The 19444-nt window shown below is 39.3% G+C and overlaps 2 protein-coding genes across 2 annotated transcripts; both read right to left on the bottom strand.

Annotated features, from left to right (window-relative positions):
- Nucleotides 1-331: 331 nt before the first annotated feature.
- LOC116208604 (guanylate-binding protein 2-like) lies at nt 332-5710 on the bottom strand (the record flags this gene model as incomplete). Its single annotated transcript, XM_031542133.1, is given in 13 exon segments — nt 332-1704; nt 1907-1984; nt 2062-2674; nt 2775-2860; nt 3245-3367; nt 3509-3643; nt 3733-3822; nt 4132-4317; nt 4446-4547; nt 4761-4874; nt 4977-5120; nt 5352-5417; nt 5573-5710. Coding segments are annotated over 13 exon segments (2886 nt in total), but the record flags the coding sequence as incomplete, so codon positions are not given.
- An 8509-nt stretch (nt 5711-14219) lies between these two features.
- On the bottom strand, nt 14220-14841 carry LOC116209320 (glutaredoxin-C9-like). The gene has a single exon (XM_031542925.1). The coding sequence runs from the start codon at nt 14834-14836 to the stop codon at nt 14390-14392; it is 447 nt and encodes a 148-aa protein (XP_031398785.1). The 5' UTR covers nt 14837-14841; the 3' UTR covers nt 14220-14389.
- Between the last annotated feature and the right edge of the window lie 4603 nt (nt 14842-19444).

Here is a 19444-nt window from a genome sequence, read left to right as displayed (position 1 = left end):
TCTTTTTTGAGGTAAACTATCGCTACATTCGTTTTTCATGTTAAATCGAAAACCTTGTAGCTAGACTATGGCTATTGTAACGATTGCGTAATATTTTTCGATTGATAAATGTTGCTAAATAATTTTAACTAAATGTTTTGCTCCAAATTCTAAGATGCATGTGCCTCTAAAAACTGACATGGTAGAGCCAATAATTTGTATCGATTCATTGTTTGTATTATCGCGAAATTAACTATCATAACTACAAAATCCGTCTATTACGCAAAATTAACTGTCAAAATTACGAAATCTGTCTATCAAAAAAACTATCAATGACGACGAGACTCAAGAGTAAGCATAAAAATTCAAAGCACCCATCTAGGACTTCATTTCAAGCGCTAATAGTCACATTAAATCTCGCAGTCCAATTAGCACTCGGCATGACACACCCTGAAAACCAATCGCCCCTAACTACATGAATCCTCTTCTAGGGACAACCGAAAAGTTAGATACCCTTCTTTATCTGGAATCACGTACCGAACCCGAAAGTAATAACAAAAATAAATGACGACCCACAGCTCATAATAACTCGTAAGAGCCCTCCCTATCTCAAACCTGCCATAGTCTACATTGCACGAACCAATGTTTCACCTGATCTAGTGTATTAGGTTACACTTACTCTTGCTGTACATCTATCAAGTGAGACAACCTCAATCACGACTTCTGCAGAATGCACTTCTCGTAAAGGGCGAGGATGTCTTTCTTGCTTGGGTTCTTCAGCTGGAGCAGCTCTGCACCGAAGTTGTGCTTCGTGAGCTCCTGCTTCAGTTTCAGCACCGTGAACTTGGTGTAATCCTCCTGAGCCGCTTGATGGCCATTATCATCGTCCTCGCCGGCCCTATAACTGGACCCACCGTCTTCTGGCTGAGTGAACTGGCGAGGGCTAGTAGTGCTCCGAGTCCTCTTACTTCCCCTATAGGTCTTGTCCACATCCATATCTTGAACAGAATCCATCCCCACCTCGGCATCCTCAACCCGAGTTCGCTTCCTGAGAGAAGCAGTCTTCAGCTTACTATCTAATGCAGTTTCATTCAAACGGACTGAAGTCAACTCCTGCTGGAGTAAATCGATCTTTGCATGGGCAGACTGTAATTGAACCGAGAGGTCCTCTGCCCTGCTGATTGCTTCCGCACAGGCCTTCCGTTCATTGTCCATCTGCTCGTTGTTCTTGTCCAATAAGGACTCAATCTCTTTCTCCCTTTCCTCAACTCTTGCCTCTAAAAGTGCGATTCAGGATTGGGCCTCGTGATCTGATAAACGGGCCTCCTTCAGTTTATCAGCCAGTTCAGTCTTGTCCCTCTCCAAGCTGTCGATGAGCCTCTCAGCCCGCTCGATTTGAGCCAGCCTCTCCATTGCCAACCTCTGAATCTCGGACTTTTCCTTCTGAACCCCCACAGCTTCAGCCCGAGCTTTATCAGCTAATTCAGTGGCTCTCTTTGCTTCCTTTTCTGCATTCCTACACCTTTCCTGGAGTTCCTCGAACCTTTTGAACTCAGATAGATATTTCTGCTCAAGGTGGACGTTCTCCTGTTCCGTGATCCTAGCTTCCCTCTCGTATGACTGCGCCTTGGAATTTGCAGTTTCAAGCTTCTCAGTCAAAGCCTTGATTTCATGCTTCAAGGACATTATCTCCACATCGTAAGTCTCTATTTTGGATTGAGCAGCCTGGAAGATATCCACATGTTCAAGCACAAAAGTCGCATTAAATTACTCACATGCAGTCCATAACAGAAAGTCTATGTAACGGAGTTCAAAATGACTAGCTCAACATGCAGTCCATAACAGAAATTCGTGACAGGACTATCCAGGTGTGAAGACACATTCATGAGCGAGAAACAGAAAATAGAGATAGAATTAAGAAGCTGACCTTCAATTCCGATTTTATCATTGTCAAACACTGCTCAGCATACTCAATTTTTGCTGCCTTCTCCCTTAACTCTACTTCCTGCAAAATTGTCACCAAGAAGTTTAGCATTACTTGTTTAATTTCCACAAGTATTTATGGAGGGGGGAGAGATAGACCTTCTCAGCCAAGCCACTCGAAGACTCTGCCCTAATTGCATCTTCTCTCAACTGCATTTCCTTATTTGTTCGCTCATAAGCGATTGCTGCCTTCTCCGGCGCTGCTTTTGCTTCCCTAACAGCGATATCATACTTGCGTTTCCACTCCTCAGCCTCCTCTTGAGCAGACTGCACTTGTTCCTTAGCAGCAGCAAGCCTTGCTTCCGCAGCACTGCTGCGCGACTTGAGAACCGCAATTTTAGAACTGGCCTGATCTTCTTCAGCCTTTTGTCTCGAGAGCACCTGTTCATATTTTCTCTTCCAATCTGAGGACTCCTGTTTGGAGGAATCAAGATTTCTCAATAAACTGGAACACCTCTCTTCCAGCAAACTACAGTTACTCTGCAGTTTAGTTATACGGCTCGTATATTCATCAGAGAGCTTCTTCTTGTCGTTGATAGCATCTTCGTATCGCTTAAGATATTGAGATTTATAGTTCTCACTTGCTTCTAGCTGTTTATTAAGCAAAGCCATCTTATCCTCAATTGACCGGCATTGCAACGCAAAGGAACTCTTCTCAGCTCCTATTCGATCAATTAGTCTTCTGGCAAGATCAGCTATTGGACCCTCCAAACTGGGGAATTAAAACAGGGTAAGAGTTATGCGAGAAAATGATATACTTGTGAAGCAAATGGAGAAACAGTAGAGAGTGAAATAAATAAATAAATAAAAACCTTTGCTGTAAGAATACTGCAAGCTTTTTCCATTTTCCTGGTCCATGAGATGTCGCTTCATACTCTCATAGAAGAGCATCAAGAACCTGCATAATAAAGACATAACACAAGACTATTCGATCATAACACAGCAAAATTGGTTGAGACAATGTTATATCGAGCAAGATCTACTCCTTGAGAAGAATGGACAAGCTCACCAATACATTATTAATAATCATCACTTTCTCTTAAGATTAGGATTTACTTAGACTGTTATAATGATTTTTCAATGTTATCTAGAATGTTATAATGATCTTAAACATTGTCATAATAGCTAAAAATTCTTTCATGACAATTTACTGAGCAAACTCCTTTCCACAAAACATGTTGCTTAGCATGGAAAGCTCAGCAATAAAGAAAAGTCTTACTGGAAAAGGGACCTTAACAAGCTACCAAGGTTATGGATAGTTGGCTCAAAAAATTGTACTGACCTTAACAACATTATCTATATTAGCATCAGGGGTGTGGCAAGCTGCTCGCAACGTCTTCTCCATGCTCTGAATAGAATTGGAGCGTCGCAAGTCTGCCTCCATATATGCATCTGTCTTATAATCCTGTTTTTCACAATCAAACTGTAATGAGAATTGACACCTTGACTTCGCATATTACAATAAGCCCATAGAGCACAATCAAGGAAACTAATTAAAAGTTGTATATGGAAATGGAAATTATTCTAATTTTCATTGAAATCTAACCTCAAAGGCTTTCCTAAAGAATTTGTGTAGAAGCTCTTCGTATTTTTTCCTTGCCAGGCCAGTACCAACAGCACAGGAGTTAAAACTGGCTAACGATCTCTGTACGGCTTCTTCATGAGCCTCCCCCAGCGCAGCCTACAATCCATCTGAAATCGTCAACAAAATACAGCTTCCACACAACATCACTTGCTATTCACTAAAAGAATCAGCAGAACATTACTTACTTCTTCCGGTGGTTTAGAACAATCAAAAGTTGACATGTAATGCTCAGTTGCCAAGTCATATGCTCGACGACACTCAGCTTCTTCAACACTCTGTAAGACAATTATATAAATAATGAAAAAATACAATTAAAAAATGAGAATAACCAAAAACATTTAAGCTTAATGTAATTCTAATTTTGTTCTATTACATTTAAATTGCAGAGAATCCTTCCTTAAATGCAGGAAGATCCAAATGCAAAAAATGTAATCAGTTGGTTCCAACCAAATGAAGCAAACTTTATTTCAATTGTCAATTTTCATATTCATAATAAATTGAAGTATGAGACATAAGTTCATGCAAGTTGTCTTTCTGCACCTAAAATGTGAATACGACTATTTCAAAACTGAAACATAACGAACCTGCCATGATGATGAAATGGTGGGCACAGCACCATTGTTGAAAGCTTCTAAGTAAGATTCTATAACACCAACAAGAACAGGCCCAGTCATTATGGTGGCGCCAACCTGCTTGGGCCTTGTTCTTTCGAAAACGAATTTCGTTAATGCATCCAATCCAGCTCTAAATTCAGGCCTCAGCCTTTCCAACTGCATGACAAATTGAGTGATTTCAAATAAAGCACATCCTTTCAAAAGATCAATTAGAACCGTTGCACATGCATACACCATTATCAGAAGGTGTAGATATAACAATAGGGAGGACGAAAGTTGCTAACCGATATTTGATCAAGTTTCTGAAGCTCAGATTCACTGTTCAAAGGTCGCACAAGAGTAAAGCACTCTCTATCTGGAAATAGAGCTCGAATTGAATCTCGAATCTGCAGCAAGTGTTCTTGAATATCAGCAACTCAAGAGAAAATAGGGCACATAGAAATCTCAGAGCTTGCAAGCAAGAACAACTAGTGTTAACAAAGGAGCATATAACCATATCTAAGAATCAAATTGGCATCCATAAAATGCAAGATCGCCAATAAAACAATTCTTCCAAAGTAATTTTGAAAAGATAATTATTTATTAAGAACAACGGTTACCTCATTTTTCGAAGCAACATCTCTTCCACTTCCTTCATGTGGCATCAGAGCAAGCTCCAGGTAGTCTCTGGGTGTTATTCTTTTGTTATCTTCTACTAAATCCAAATAGAAATCCTGCCATGGTATGCCAACATAAGAAAAAGCAGTTCAGAATTTTTCTCTTGCTAGTAATAAATATACCATTGAAGGCTGAGGAATCAAAACTGTAACACTCACTCTCAGAAGCCAAACAAAGATGGGAGAAAATTGTCCCAGTTCAGAAGCACTACTTTTTCCACCAGAGGCTCTCACTTGGATATGCTTTGTCATCTCGGTGACAAGAGAGAGACGATCAAGTGCAGCTTCATCAATCCCACCCATCTGAACAAAGAAAGCCATCGGCACATGGAAGAAGTTAAGCTCAACAACCTCAAAAAAAAAGGGCGGGTTAGATCAAAGGACTGGAAGGCCAAGATCAACTCTATAAATTTTCAGCCAACAGTTATTTAACTTCTAGCCAGAAATGTAACGGGAAATAATTCATATTAACGATTAAAAATTTTCAGCCAGAAATGTAAGCCACGCAAAAAGGATTCAGCATTATCACCAGACCTGATTATAGATGAACATGCTGGACAACAGGATGGCCAACGAAAATATCTGTGTACTGTACGTTCCCTGTAAAAACAGTAGTGAGACATTATTGGTCACTCAACAAATCATGGTTGTTTGAGAAGGACGGACTATAAAAAACAAACGGACCCTCAAACATTAAGAATTGACAGAATTACATTATTAGTGACATCAATCAAGTATAAGAAGAGAAATCCAACCGTTTGATCATAAGCATCAATTCCTTCACTGTCTAGCAGCAACAAATTGTACTCTGAAACATTGCTCTGAAAAGAAAGGCATTCGTGCTCTGAAACGGAGAAGTGAAAATTTCTGCTTGGGAAGGAAGACGGTGGGGGTGAAGGGTATTTTGGTCATTTCGTAGCCCGGTCGGAGCGGGTTGATTTAACGAGGGACAGTGTGGCGTCGTTCTGAAGCTATAGGAGACGCCGAGTCGGTTCGGGTTGTTTGAAATATTTACAATGGGCCTAGGCCAACTTAAATTTATAATTAGTTGTTTGAAATATAAAATTTTTAATTAGTTGTTTGAAAAATTTTTAATGGGCCAAGGCCTACTGAAATTTTTAATTAGTATAATAACCTTCACGTATCCATTTGCGCGATTACTTTCAGGCCAGGGGGCAAACTAAAGTATGGGTTTATCAATCTAAGTTAGAATAACATTATCTTTCGCATTTGAATACCTATATTTGTCTTAATATAAAATGCCTAAATGTTGGCTAGGATGAACCGCGACCTACCTTCTTCTTTTTTTCTTGCTACAGGTTGCGGTTCTGCATAGCCAATATTTAGGCATTTTATATTAGGATAGATGTATGTATTCAAACGCAAAAGGTAGTGTTATTCTAATTTAGATTGATAAACCCATGCTTTAGTTTGTCCTCGGGCCCAAAAGCAATCACGCACGTGCGTGCATGAGGGCTAGTATAAATTACATATTAGCTCACCATATATGTCATTTCATGCATCGATACTCACCCTTATTCATAATAATAAAATAATAATGCGTAGCATAGAAATTTCCTCATGCTTTCCGTTAAGGCAAATATAGCTATTTAAATGAAAGATGAAATACTGAAATAATTTATATTATTGAAATACTAATTTTTTTCCTCTCAATCCTGGAAGTGATCGCACACTCAAAGCGCGTGCTTCATGGCTATATGATTGTAAAATGAAATGTATATAAAGAATTTCAAAATTGTGACAGAAATATCCCCTAATATCATATGTCGAATATGAACATTATTTATAACAAAGTAGGAAGAATATAAAACAGTGCCACTAGATTGTTGACGACGCCCATAAAGATCCCATACTACCTATCATTCATGCAACCCTATCAAATAAGAAAGCATCAGCTATATATTGCTTTAATTAATATTTTGTAATAAATTGTAAATTAGGAAAGAAACAGTATAATGCATACCATATTCTTTATGAAGTTAAAACATTATGATATACGACATTTCTCTTAAATACTCATGTCCTTCCATGGAGTGCTACATTGTGAACCATAACTTTCGTTGTTGACATTGACACTTCCCTAGATAGAGCAACGTATAGTTGTCCATGGCTGAATACATGATCGGACAGATAAATTCCAACATTGGAAATAGTTTGCCCTTGGGACTTGTTAATTGTCATAGCGAAACTCAGTGGGAAAGGGAGTTGCTTGGGCATCATCTGAAATGACAAATTAATATTTTCCGAGGTATGCAAAGAAATCCTTAGTATTAAGAGTTTAGCGCCTTTGAATTGACCCGTTAGAATCTCCGCATAGATTAGATTACGCAAGAAATCCAAGCAAATGAGTATTGTTCTATTGCATGTAGTCTTGCTTTTGGCTCTATATTTTGCAATAACGTTATTGGTGCTCTCCTTTTTAGAGTCAAACAATGAGGCGACATACCTACTGGAGAAATTGAGTTGATGAACTCGAGCTAGTATAGGTCTCATGGATCACTGATGACTTCATCAAAGGAGTACAAGTTGTGCGCCTCGCTTGGAAAGATTTGGATAATCTTGTTGTTCAGGTTGTCAACATCATTATTAGTTGCTGCAAGGATTGCACGACTCTCAAAGTACGATGCCTGATTTGCGTTCAATTGAAAATCCGGGAATATCTCATTAATTAAAGTATTAACGGAATAATCATTCTCCCAAGGCACTATCATGGATGAGGGGATCTGAATAAAATCCTCTACTTTCATAACCTCTCGACTATCTCCAACTCGCAATAAGAAGTCTGAGAAATCTCTATCTAATAGCGACCTCATATTCTTAGTCAACTGTAGCACCTGTGCATGTTGCCATAAAGGTAAGCGTTTGAGTGAAGCATTTATTATTTATGCTTTTGTGCCTTTAGGAATTATAGGTAGGACTTGACGAAAATCACCACCAAGTATGACGACCTTACCTCCAAAAGGTTGGTTAACTTCAATTATAACTCGTGTGATACAATCTAATGCCTCAAAAACATAGCGGTTAGCCATTGGAGCTTCATCCCATAACAATATTGTACACCGCCTTAGCAGTTCAGCCAGATCAAATTGCTTAATTATTGCACTTGTCGAGGATGTGTCTGGATGTAGTGGTAGCTTGAACCTTGAATGTGTTGTCCTTCCTCCGGGAAGTAGAATAGCAGCTATACCAAATGCCGCAATTGGCAATGCTATACGTCCACTTTTTCTTACAGTCGCTAAGATAACGCGATATAAGTACGTCATCCTTGCACCCCTGGGCCATCGATAAAGAAAACTGCATATTCCCCATTTTCAATAGCTATCATTATGGACATAAATGCATGTAGTTGGGCCTTATTTAATTGACTTACGGAATTAATATCACTCTCAGGAATTGGAATGACTAGCTCATCCAATACAATGCGAGGTTGCATCAAATGCTCTTCGAAGTTTGTCACATTTATTGGCAAATCGTAGTAGCGAACTGATTTTCCTACTGTTGTATGGTAGTGTTAATGTCAGAGAGCAATCTACATTCCGCAATGGTGCTATTGGCATTTAAGGAGCCGTAGTCTTCAACCATGTATATGTAAAACTCATGCCATAGAGTTCGAACTCTTGTAGGTTGAGAGAAAATCAAAATTGTCGCAAAGAATCTTCGAGAATTCTTCAGCCTCCACCCAAACAACCTCAAACTCCCGAAACTTCCTGCAAACCTTATCAGCTCGCGCATCACTAATACGAGGTTCAATAATGGCAACAATATCTGGACTATGCAAATGTAAGTAATCTCTCAACGATCCTAGAAAGTTAATGCTACTGGCACCAGGACAATTCCACGAGAATAACTTCATTGATAAACAAATTAAGTAGAGGGGGAGGAAATATCTTGTTGACCGGGGACCAAATTTATGGTATCATCGGGAATCTTGCATTCACATTGCATGTCATCACCCCCATTGTCTGGTAGAGTCACGCTGACCTCAGATGAGGTCTCCATGTTGGGGAGCTCGGAATTATCAGACTCCTTAACAGGTAACACCAACACTGCTTCAGGTAGTCCTTTATCCTCATGGGTTACACCTCCCGGGATAGTGGCGCCATTTTGACCCTTGTCGAGGTCAGGACCTAGACCTGTGGGACCTTCGTTCCCTCTCCTACTGATGAGGTAGGAAATTCAATAGGGGTGATCGATGTCCGAGTTGGGGCAGTATCTGGCCTCTTCAAGATCGTGATTGACTTAGGCACCGGGACCTTCTTCACCTTGGATATGCTTGGGCCTTTGAGAGTTTGGTCCCTAATGGGCTTTTTAGCTGAACTACTATCCATAGCCTGGATTGGCGTGGCCAAAGATTTAGGTTAGGGCTTGGAGCGGGCCCTTAAACTCTCCCCTAGTTCCTTCTGGGCCTGGGCTTGAAATACCACAGTCGGCCCACCAGCTTGCCCACTTCAACGGCTTGAATTCTACTGCCCATAGACACAACTTCCTTTGAGATGATCTCTCCCTCGATCTCCCCGAGAATTGCAAACACAGATCCACTCCTTCCTTTTTTAGCATCCATAACGTCTTTCTTTCCTCCATTATCTCCACGAACAACTGGCTGCGGGCGCAAATTTCGGCGTCGGTTACGGACCTACATCCAGGGACCGAAAATCTCACCGCCGGTCGGAGCCGGCTCCTCCCTGACCTCTCGCTGCCTACCGCTAGGCCGCACCCCTTCGACCTGCTTAGCTCATTCCTCCAAAGACGCCACCCCCGCTTGGCCTTCCACCACCATCGGCTCCTTGCCAACACAGCATTCCTCCTTCGGTTGCCCAAATCGGCCGCAATCAAAACAAATTAGGTGTAGCCCTTCGTTCCTCCACCCGATAGACCCGACCCCCAAGTTCAAATTTCGGCCTTAGAGGCTTGGTCAAGTCAATTTCAACACAAATTCTCGTGAACGCCCCCCTTGTTACAGTCTGTGTGTGCTTATCGACTCGCGATAGTCGTCCCAATGCAGTGCCAATCCTTCGGAGCATGGTTCTGCAATGGTACTGCAAGGGAAGCGAAGGGATGCAAACCCAAACCGTTGTCTACTCAACTTTGGATGCCCATGAATCAAAGTCCGGTGTCCACTCCCGTATAGTGAGATAGTGGCACCGTATCACCCAAGGACCTCCAGTAAGGGCTCATTCCCTGTCGTCTGCCGAGGAGAACCTAGCGAGATAATGGTCGTTAGGGAGATTCGTAATGGAGTATGATCTGCCGGAGCTCCATAACTGGTTAAGTCGTTGCTTCAGGATCGTGAAAGACACTCTCTTCCCTAGGAGCTTTTGTACCAAGCATCCCTTCCAATTGGAGCTCCACGCAGATATTTTCTCCTCAGTTGTGAGAATCTTGGGCCGGATGTCGTTGGAGAAATCAATCATCGCTAAGTCCTCCTCCCATTTACTAAAAAACACATCACCTGATTCCACCGGTGGAGCCGTTGAATTACCCAACAACACCTCACTGTATTGTGCGTTCCGAGGACCTGCCCCTATCGCAGGACTTGCAGTAGTTTCCTCTGGCTTCTCGGCCTGCTCAGTCTCCATTTCTACAGAGCTTCCCCTCATCTCCAGTTTCTTTGCACGTTTGACGCTTCGATCAAGCAGATCCTTCACCTCTTCCTTCGTCCCACCACATCCGGGGAGAGAACTCTGAGACGCCATTCTTAAGTTTGACTTCTAGAGAAGTGAAATAGAAAGTTGTACGACATACAGTTAATGTAAGGTTGCTTTTGATATATTGCTAGACAACATTACTGGCAACGTATTTTTCCTTGTTTGGTACTATTGTGGTAATCCAAGAAGTGCAACTCACTCTCTATAATACCCTTGTCTTAATTATAAAAGATAATTATTAAAAAAAATCAAATTGACTGTCCTGCTGCCATCCGCCATCGCTGCCGCTGGGGTGGAAGCCCAAGAGCTCAGCTTCAATGAAAGCAAAGCATCTAGTCTTAAGGCTTCATGCAAACTGATTGCAAGTTTAATTCTAAGAACAAGCCTCTGAATCGAAGCTCTTATGATTCGATACGAAGCACATGGATTCAAATCGGAGATTTTGTGCTTCCATTCAGTTTATCTGTGGTATGGGTCAAGGCACTTATCTTTGAAATCGAATTATCGGTCCTCCAAATTAAAGCATGGAGTTCAAAATCGAAGCTTAGATTCTCGGAAACGCCTGCTCCAGTTATTTTTCATGCTGAGGTGCCTTGCTATGGTTTCACGGGGGGAAAGGGAAATGGAAAAGAAGAAGATGACGGGGGCGATTTTGGAATAACATTTTTGCCAAATTATCACCTTGGTGTTAATCAACAGAGAACACATTTCATAGGGGCACCTAGATAGTCACTTTGATGGTAATATGAAATCACTATTGCAATTCGGATTCCTCATAATTCTTTTTCCGTCAAACATAGTAATGTTTCAAATAAGGTATATAGCTGGAAATCCACATAGATTACCAGTTACCAAATGCAATGTAAGTGAATCGGTGTACAAGCACAGTTGTCAATGCCCTCAACAAGGGTTACATGTGCAATGAGGTATTCGAGCGTAACTCACAAATCTATGGATTCAAGTAAATCGGTGTACAATAATAGGTATCAATGCCCTCAACAAGGCTGACACGTGCAATGGGGGATCCAAGTGCACGTCCTCATAGACTACTTAGAAGATGTATACCGGTCCACTTTTTTTTTCTCTTTATTTATATTATTTTAATATTTTTATGATTAGACTTCCTTGAGTTTGATTTTCTAGGAGCTTTTTTTTTTTTTTGGGTCTGGCTGAAATGTTGGCCTTGATGACTTTCATGAGGATGCTAAGTAAGTGGAAAGCAATTTCAAGCACATTTCCTGAAAGTTTCCTCATGCAATTATATTGTTGTCACTTGAAATGTAACTGTTCTAATAGGAGGCTCGTTACAATTTCAATATGCAGCTTCGCACCTTCTAACATAGGCTAGTGAGACGAAATGTGTACCTTGACAATGACAGAGGTTGGGAAATTCGTGTAACATTCGAAGTAGCTAGTCCCAGCCATTAAGACCCGGAGTTGATTCTTGATCATCTCAATAAGATGGGGAATCGCTGAATTAACTTATAATAGTTGTTCGATAATATGTTAAACTGCTTATACTTAAATATCTAAACTTTTTGGGATCTAATTTGTCTTGATAATAAAGATAGTCTATTGGGCAAGGAAACTGCTTCAGCTTAGTATTAGGCCCACGCAAAATTTTATGTGTTGAATAGTTATTTTCTTTACTTGTTGTATACATGTATTGTACGTAGAAAAGACCCATTATTGCTTGTCCTCGTCGTGCTATATAATCAGGCACGGAGCTACTCATGTTTTGCGATTAGGAGAAGTGACTCAAGTCCTTGATCAGGGAGCTGAACATAATAAATATACAGCTGGATCATATAAAGTGCTCATGCTCCATCATTAGGTATATCTCATGGTCCGTTCAATTCATATTAATCTTGCGGCACGGCACAAGCTATATATATATATAATCTTTTCATGATTATATTCATGATCAGTTTTATTCATGATCAAAGTTAGGCAGACGCATGTACAAACAACAGAGGACCCATCATCTGATTGGTGGCAGAACAAGCCTTTTGGTTTACCAAGGAAAGTAGAGGAGAGAGGTGATGATGCATATGGCTACGTACCTTGAGCACTTTCGACGGAGTCGAGTTAAAGAAGATCGTCGCATTAGAGGTCAACATTATTTACCTATACAGTACATATAGCTCCCCTGTCTCATATATAGACGTATATTTACACAATCTCAAGTGAGATTAGATACCATATGTACTTATGCTAATTCATTTTTTCTCCTTTTTCTTTTATTGGAGATCCATTAAATTAAAACGCCTATACAGCTCAGTTAAGTTCTTTAAGAACAGTTGTATTTCTCTTCGACTTCGACCTGAAATTAGGACATTCTAAATTTGATTATCCCAGGCTTCTCATGCCATTTTTGTTTCATTTTTATTTTTCCTTTTAAGCCAATAAATTAAAGGAAAAAAAAATGAATCTCCTCCGTCTGTAACCTTTGGGCATTTGTTAACCAGTCAGCTAGTGTACCCAAAACCAATTTGTGTATGAACTTCTTTAATTTGATTTAAATACTGTCTTTCATCCGTACAAGGAATAGTATATCGCGTTGTTGGACTATTGTTCTTTCACTAATGCCATTTCTTTTATTGGCAAATTGTAATTACTATTGGATCGCTTGGTCGAAAGAAATTATTCTATGTTATTACTAATAAGAGTTTTGCTAACATGATTCCGTGTCACCGTGACACGTTTTGTACTTTCAGTTCAAACATTTAGTACTTCATTTTAAGTATTTTGTATTTTTAGTAATTGTGATTAGTATAAATGTTCAGTTCCTACTTTCAATTTAAGTATTTAGTATTATAATTGAAGTGTTAAGTATTTTGTATAATCCTTCATGAATAGCAAAATTACTCAACACTTTAATTAAAATATTAAATATTTAAATTAAAATATTAAACTTATCACGGTGGGTGACACTGAATCATATTAAAATTTTCCGTTCTAATAAATATATATTAATGGAGACGACCGGTTCTGACAAAGTCATAGTAATTTCCTCCTTAATGGAGACGACCAATTCTGACAAAGATATAGTAATTTCCTCCTTAATGACATCTTTGTCTACGCCAAAAGGTGTTAGTATGGGTAAAGAAAATTCACGACTCTATGAATACGCCACTCCATTTTGTTTCAAATTCAACAATATAATCATTTTTATTTTATATTTTCTCCTATTTAATAATAAATTTTCACATATATTTTTCTAATAATTATTATAATCAATTTTTAATAATAAATTCTCTCACTTCACTCCATTCTTCCATCAATCAATAATATAATCACCATTTTTTTTATTTTTTCTTCTATTTAATAATAAATTCTAACATATATATTTTTTATAATCATCATTACAACCCCACTTAAATATATACATTAATATTTGAAATGGAGTTAAGTTATTACCAAACGCCACCTTAATTTCCCTAATTTCATATCAAAACCAAAATAACTAGTAAATAAAAAAAAATATTGAATAATATATTTGTGGCGAATTAATTACGCTAGTAATATACTATGCTAAGCAGATATCTATAGTTGGGAAGAGGGAAAAGTATGATCAACATAGATCTGTAAATTGTTATATTAGTCATCCCAACAAGATTAAACTCAAAATTGCATGTATACGCGTTTGATCAAGAAATATATGTCAAACATAAACATGAATTATAAGAAAGAAAATCACAATATATAAAGAAAAAAGAAAGTATTTGTCGGAACACATTAGTTGAAGGAATCGAATAAGAGCTATATCAGTTGATTATTGCCTAGTCTAAAACAGAAACTGCATTCATCCAATTAGAGATTGAATTAACTGTCTTTCATATATCGGGTCAGCGCGCGGCGCCAGTCTTGATGACCGTTTGGTAACAGATCAATTGAGTTTACATGTCAAAGCCACAACGCACCGGCCTCCCTCAAGATCGGGACTAACTCGCCTGAAATATGAGTCGCCATGACCTTATCAAGGCCCCCAAACAGCCTCCCTCCCACAAAAACTGTGGGAAACTGCAGATTATTACTACCATTGTTATCGTTATGACCGACCATCCTCGATAACTCTCCAACCAGTGCAGCCTCATCCTCTTCGAGGACCTCGTACAATGTTGGGTTCACCCCAAGACCCAAGAGCAGCCTTGTCACAACATGGCACATGCAGCAGCCGTACCGCCCAAAGACTATCACCGGGTTCTCCATGACCATCCTTTGTATGTTGACCTTTGTGCCATTGAATTTTCCTCCATGACCGTCACCGGCAGCCAGAGCATGGGGGCCAGAGGATTCGCTGGCGGCGGCTGCTGGTGGGAGCTGGGGCCTGTATGGAACGGCCTTTTGCATGGTTGCAGTGCTTGAATGCTTTGGTGAGAGAGAAGAAGAGAAGGGAAGAAACAAAGGAAGACTTCGCTTTCTTATATAGGGAGGAGAAATTCATTTTGGTAACTAATTCATAGGATACAATCTGCAATCTCTCGAAACTTATGAGATTTACATACTCTTTTTTTTTATGTAATAACTTACATACTCTTTTATTTCATTATATTTCCTATTATTGTACCAGACTCATGAACTCTCTTATTATTAAAAAAAATTTCATTCTACTCAAAAAGAGGATTTAATACAGTAACATATATTTCTTATCGTTGTACTAGATTCATGATCATCTCTTATTTCTTAAACAAATTTTTTTCTATACAAAAAAGATGATTTAATATAGTAATATGCTACAAAAAAGATGATTCAGTCTCTATCTACTATTAAAATATTATAAATTCGATTCTTACTAGTTGTTGTTGCGACTCTCCTCTCCTATGTGTGCCTTAAAAAAAAGTGAAATCACGAAGTTGCGGACGCAAATGAAGGGGGAAGACCCTACGTCAACGGCTTTTACGCATTCTTATACGTCACCTACAGGGTGGTGACGTGTCCCATTGTCATGGCGGAAGGCAATTTCCGGGTAGCTACTTCTCAACTTGACAGGATTTGTTCCCTTTGATTTAAAAAAAAAGATTGCGATTTGTCCACCCAACTAGACAGAAATTTATTTATTTCGTTAGTAGCAAATTAAAAATTTGACGGGGATTTTATTTTTTATTAATTTAATTATTTTGTAGGTAATTTACTTATTTTGGTGGTAATGCTTGCCAGTAGCCAAAGCAAATATGTTAAAACTTTTGTTTTTGTTTTAATTACAGGGCCAAAGTCCAGATGTATTAAAAAAGAATTGGATAATATAGAAACAAGACATATTGATCCCTACAATATTCTCGAATAATAAAATATCGAGCCCATGAGGGCATGAGCAAAGCCTACAAGTTCCTATAGGGAACAATAAGCCATAGTTCGTCAACAAGTTAGCACATGATCAGTTGCCTTCTCGAAAGTTATGTTCCACCACCATAGTCCATTGTCGATGCATTAAAGCTTGGATATCTCATACTATAGCCCCGCTCCACCCATATGCCCCTGCTATCAACACAAGAGATTATCAATCGCCAAACCCAAAATAAAGAAATGAAAGGCGACACACACGCGCGCACACACACACACATATATATATATATGTCAAGAAGTGAATCTTCTGGTAAAACATTAATAATTATGAGTGGTAGTATCATAGCCCAATATTCGAGGGGGCTTTTCAATCGATTGAAACAATTTAATTTACCTCGAGCCTATTTGCTCATATATCATATATGGTCTATTCTACAATAAATTATAATACAGAAAAACCAAGGAGCGCAATTAGAAAGAGCCATCCATCCAATCCATCATTCTTTTAAATATTTTATTCTCCAAATAATTAATCGCACCTTGAAAATACAAAAAGATATTTTGAAGTTTTAAAAACTTTCACGATTCGCAAGTTAATACATTTAGAAATACGAAAAATCTCATTATTATTATGATATTTATATTTAAAATATTCTTACATAAATTATGTTATTTTCATATTTATCCATACATAAGCATATCGATTTAAAGTCTAATAAAAAATTATATAAATTTAAAATATATAAGGTTTTATTATTTTTAATTGTAATGACACAAGTAAAACTACAATAATCTATTACATATATATGATATGTATTATGGAAAGATTTACTTTCCATTGTAATTTATGCACATATCTCTATATACTATTTTTAGGACATACTAATTTAGCCGTAGATATTGTTTTCCTTTTATTTACCAGACCTGGATGTATACATACAAGATTGATGAATGAATATAGGTTTTTTTTCCCGTTCCAATTCTGATTCTTAACATGGTACCAGAGCGCTGGTCTTGAGGCCAACCGTTTCTCATCTCATCGTCGGCCAGCATAGTCGAGGTTCCATCTACCAGCGATCCTTGCTAAGCATCATCCATTACTCCTCTGGTTTGTCCTACAAAGTTTCACTCTCTCACATTTCTTGAGTCATCATCATGGTAAAAGCCATAGAACAGAGCGCTTCAGGTGGAGGCATGCCACTCACGTATGTCTTCACTCCTTCTGATGGTCCCGATACCCAACTCATTTCCTGCAAGCTCAATGGCAAGAATTACAACACTCGGTCTCAAGCAATGCAGACGGCACTTCAAGCCAAGAATAAGCTCATCTTCATCGAAGGGTAAGTAGCACTATCGGCATAAGGAGAGCCTTACCATGAGCAGTGGGTAACCTGTAACTCCATGCTTGTCTCATGGATTTTTAATCACCTAGATGAAGAATTGCAAAACTCAGTTACAAGGGCCAAGAATGCAAAAACACTTTGGGACGATCTCAAAGAGCGATTTTCTCAAGGCAATGAGACCAGAGTTCATCAACTAAGACCGACATCTACCTCCCTAGACAAGAAAAGAGGTCAATCTCTGAATACTATTCGAAATTGAAGTCTCTCTGGGATGAGTTAGATCTGTACCTCAACATACCTGCTTGCACTTGCAACGCTAGGCTGTAACTCACGGCTCACAAGGAGATGGAGAAAGTCCATTAATTCCTCATCAGGCTCAATCCCAAATTTTTCACAATCCGCTCGCAAATCTTCAGTATAGACCCATTACCGAACACGAATAGGGCACACTCCATAGCTACACACGACGAAGCTCAGCATCAGATTACGCTTGGCAGGGAATCAAATTCTAAAGCATTAGGGTTTGCAGCAAAAGTCGATTTCGATGGGAGTTCTAACTCTAATTTCTGTTCAAACAGAGGAGAAATCAAACCTCGAGGACGACCCTTCTACGATTACTATGGTCGGAACGGCCATTATCAAGCCACCTGTTATCAACTCCATGGCTATCTGAGCTCTAATCAGTCCAATCAGAAGAATTCAAAGGGGAATTCCTCAGGATATTCTCAGAACCGAGTATTCCAACCCGAGAGGCTCGAGTAATTTCTATTCGGGCGGCCCGTCCCAACAACGCTCGGCCCAAATGAATCGTGGGCAGTGGAGGCTCAGTAATCAATCGGCCCAACAATCTGTTAGTCAGGGCCCAGCAGGCTACAAGCCCAGACTCATGCGAATCAGCCCGTTGACCTCCGTAAACTAGCCCATCTATCTTAGGCCCAATTGCAGCAACTAATGTCAATGATTTCACGCGATAATGGTGAAGTTAATCGACTAAGTGGTGAGAATTTTGTGCCTATTACTTCGAAACTTGATTGGATTATTGATTCGGGGGCTTCACGACATATGACTAGTAGCTTGGATCATCTTTTTGATATTACTCCTATTACTAATGGCCTGACTATTAATGGCCCGACTATTCATGTCCCTAATGGAACAACGAAAGCCACCTTATGGGCAAGGCCACTTTTGGAGCCAATATGGTTCTTCATAACGTCTTTTACGTGCCGAATTTTAATTCCAATTTATTGTCCGTAGTTCAATTATTTCGGGAACTTAACTATAGTGTGCACTACATCTCTGATATATGTTTGATTTAGGACCGCACCTCGGGGAGTACATTTGGAGTGGGTGAACTTCACGGGGAGTCTGGATCCTGCGACGAGTGTCTTCATCATTTCAAAGACTGCGAGTAATGAGAACAGATTATGAAGATATTTGGCACTAGCGGTTGTGATATACTTCTTCTCATCTACATTTTCAGAATAATTCTTTTTATATACGTCGTTCAGATAAAGATACACTTTGTGACATATGTTACCGAGTAAAACAGACGCGCTCAAGTTTTTCCGTTAGTCCAAATAAAGCCTAGCTTTTATTTCAATTAATTCATTGTGACATATGGGGTCCTTACAAGGTCTCATCTATTTATGGTGCTCGGTATTTTCTATCAATTGTAGATGACTATAGCCGTAGTGTATGGGTCTATCTTTTACTAGATAAGTTGGAGGCACCAGGTTTCCTAATCAGTTTTTGCAAGCTGATTAGGAACCAATTCGACCGAACAATAAAAACAGTGCGAAGTGACAATAGATCAGAATTCATGAGTTGAATTGTCCAAGACAACTTTTTCGACAATGGCATCATCCATGAAACCTCATGCATCGACACGCCACAACAAAACGGGCGAGCTGAGCGCAAGCACCGTCACATTCTTAAGGTGGCCCCAACACTGATGTTCCAAGCTTCCCTCCCAATTGAATTTTCGGGAGAATGTATTTCCACTGCGACATATCTTATCAATCTCACACCTTCGAGTATCTTGTCAGGCAAGACACCATTCAAGTTTCTTTTTGGCCAAAACCCATAATATCAACATATCCGAGTCTTTGGATGTCTTTGCTATACACACAATGATCCTCGTCTCAATGATAAATTTGGGCTTCGGTTAAGGAAGTGCATTTTCATTGGATATCCATTTGGAAAGAAAGGATGAAAAGTTTATGACTTGGAGACTCGTGATACTTTTGTTTCTCGAGATGTTCGATTTTGTGAGACTCATTTTCCATTCAACAGTGCGCCATCGTCTAGCTCGACTCTAACTGGTGTTCGGTTC

The sequence above is a fragment of the Punica granatum genome, chromosome 5 (genome assembly GCF_007655135.1).
Source record: "Punica granatum isolate Tunisia-2019 chromosome 5, ASM765513v2, whole genome shotgun sequence".
Classification (NCBI taxonomy): domain Eukaryota; kingdom Viridiplantae; phylum Streptophyta; class Magnoliopsida; order Myrtales; family Lythraceae; genus Punica; species Punica granatum.
The sequence above is the reverse complement of the archived record's forward strand: the minus strand, read 5'-3'. Positions and strand labels throughout refer to the sequence as shown.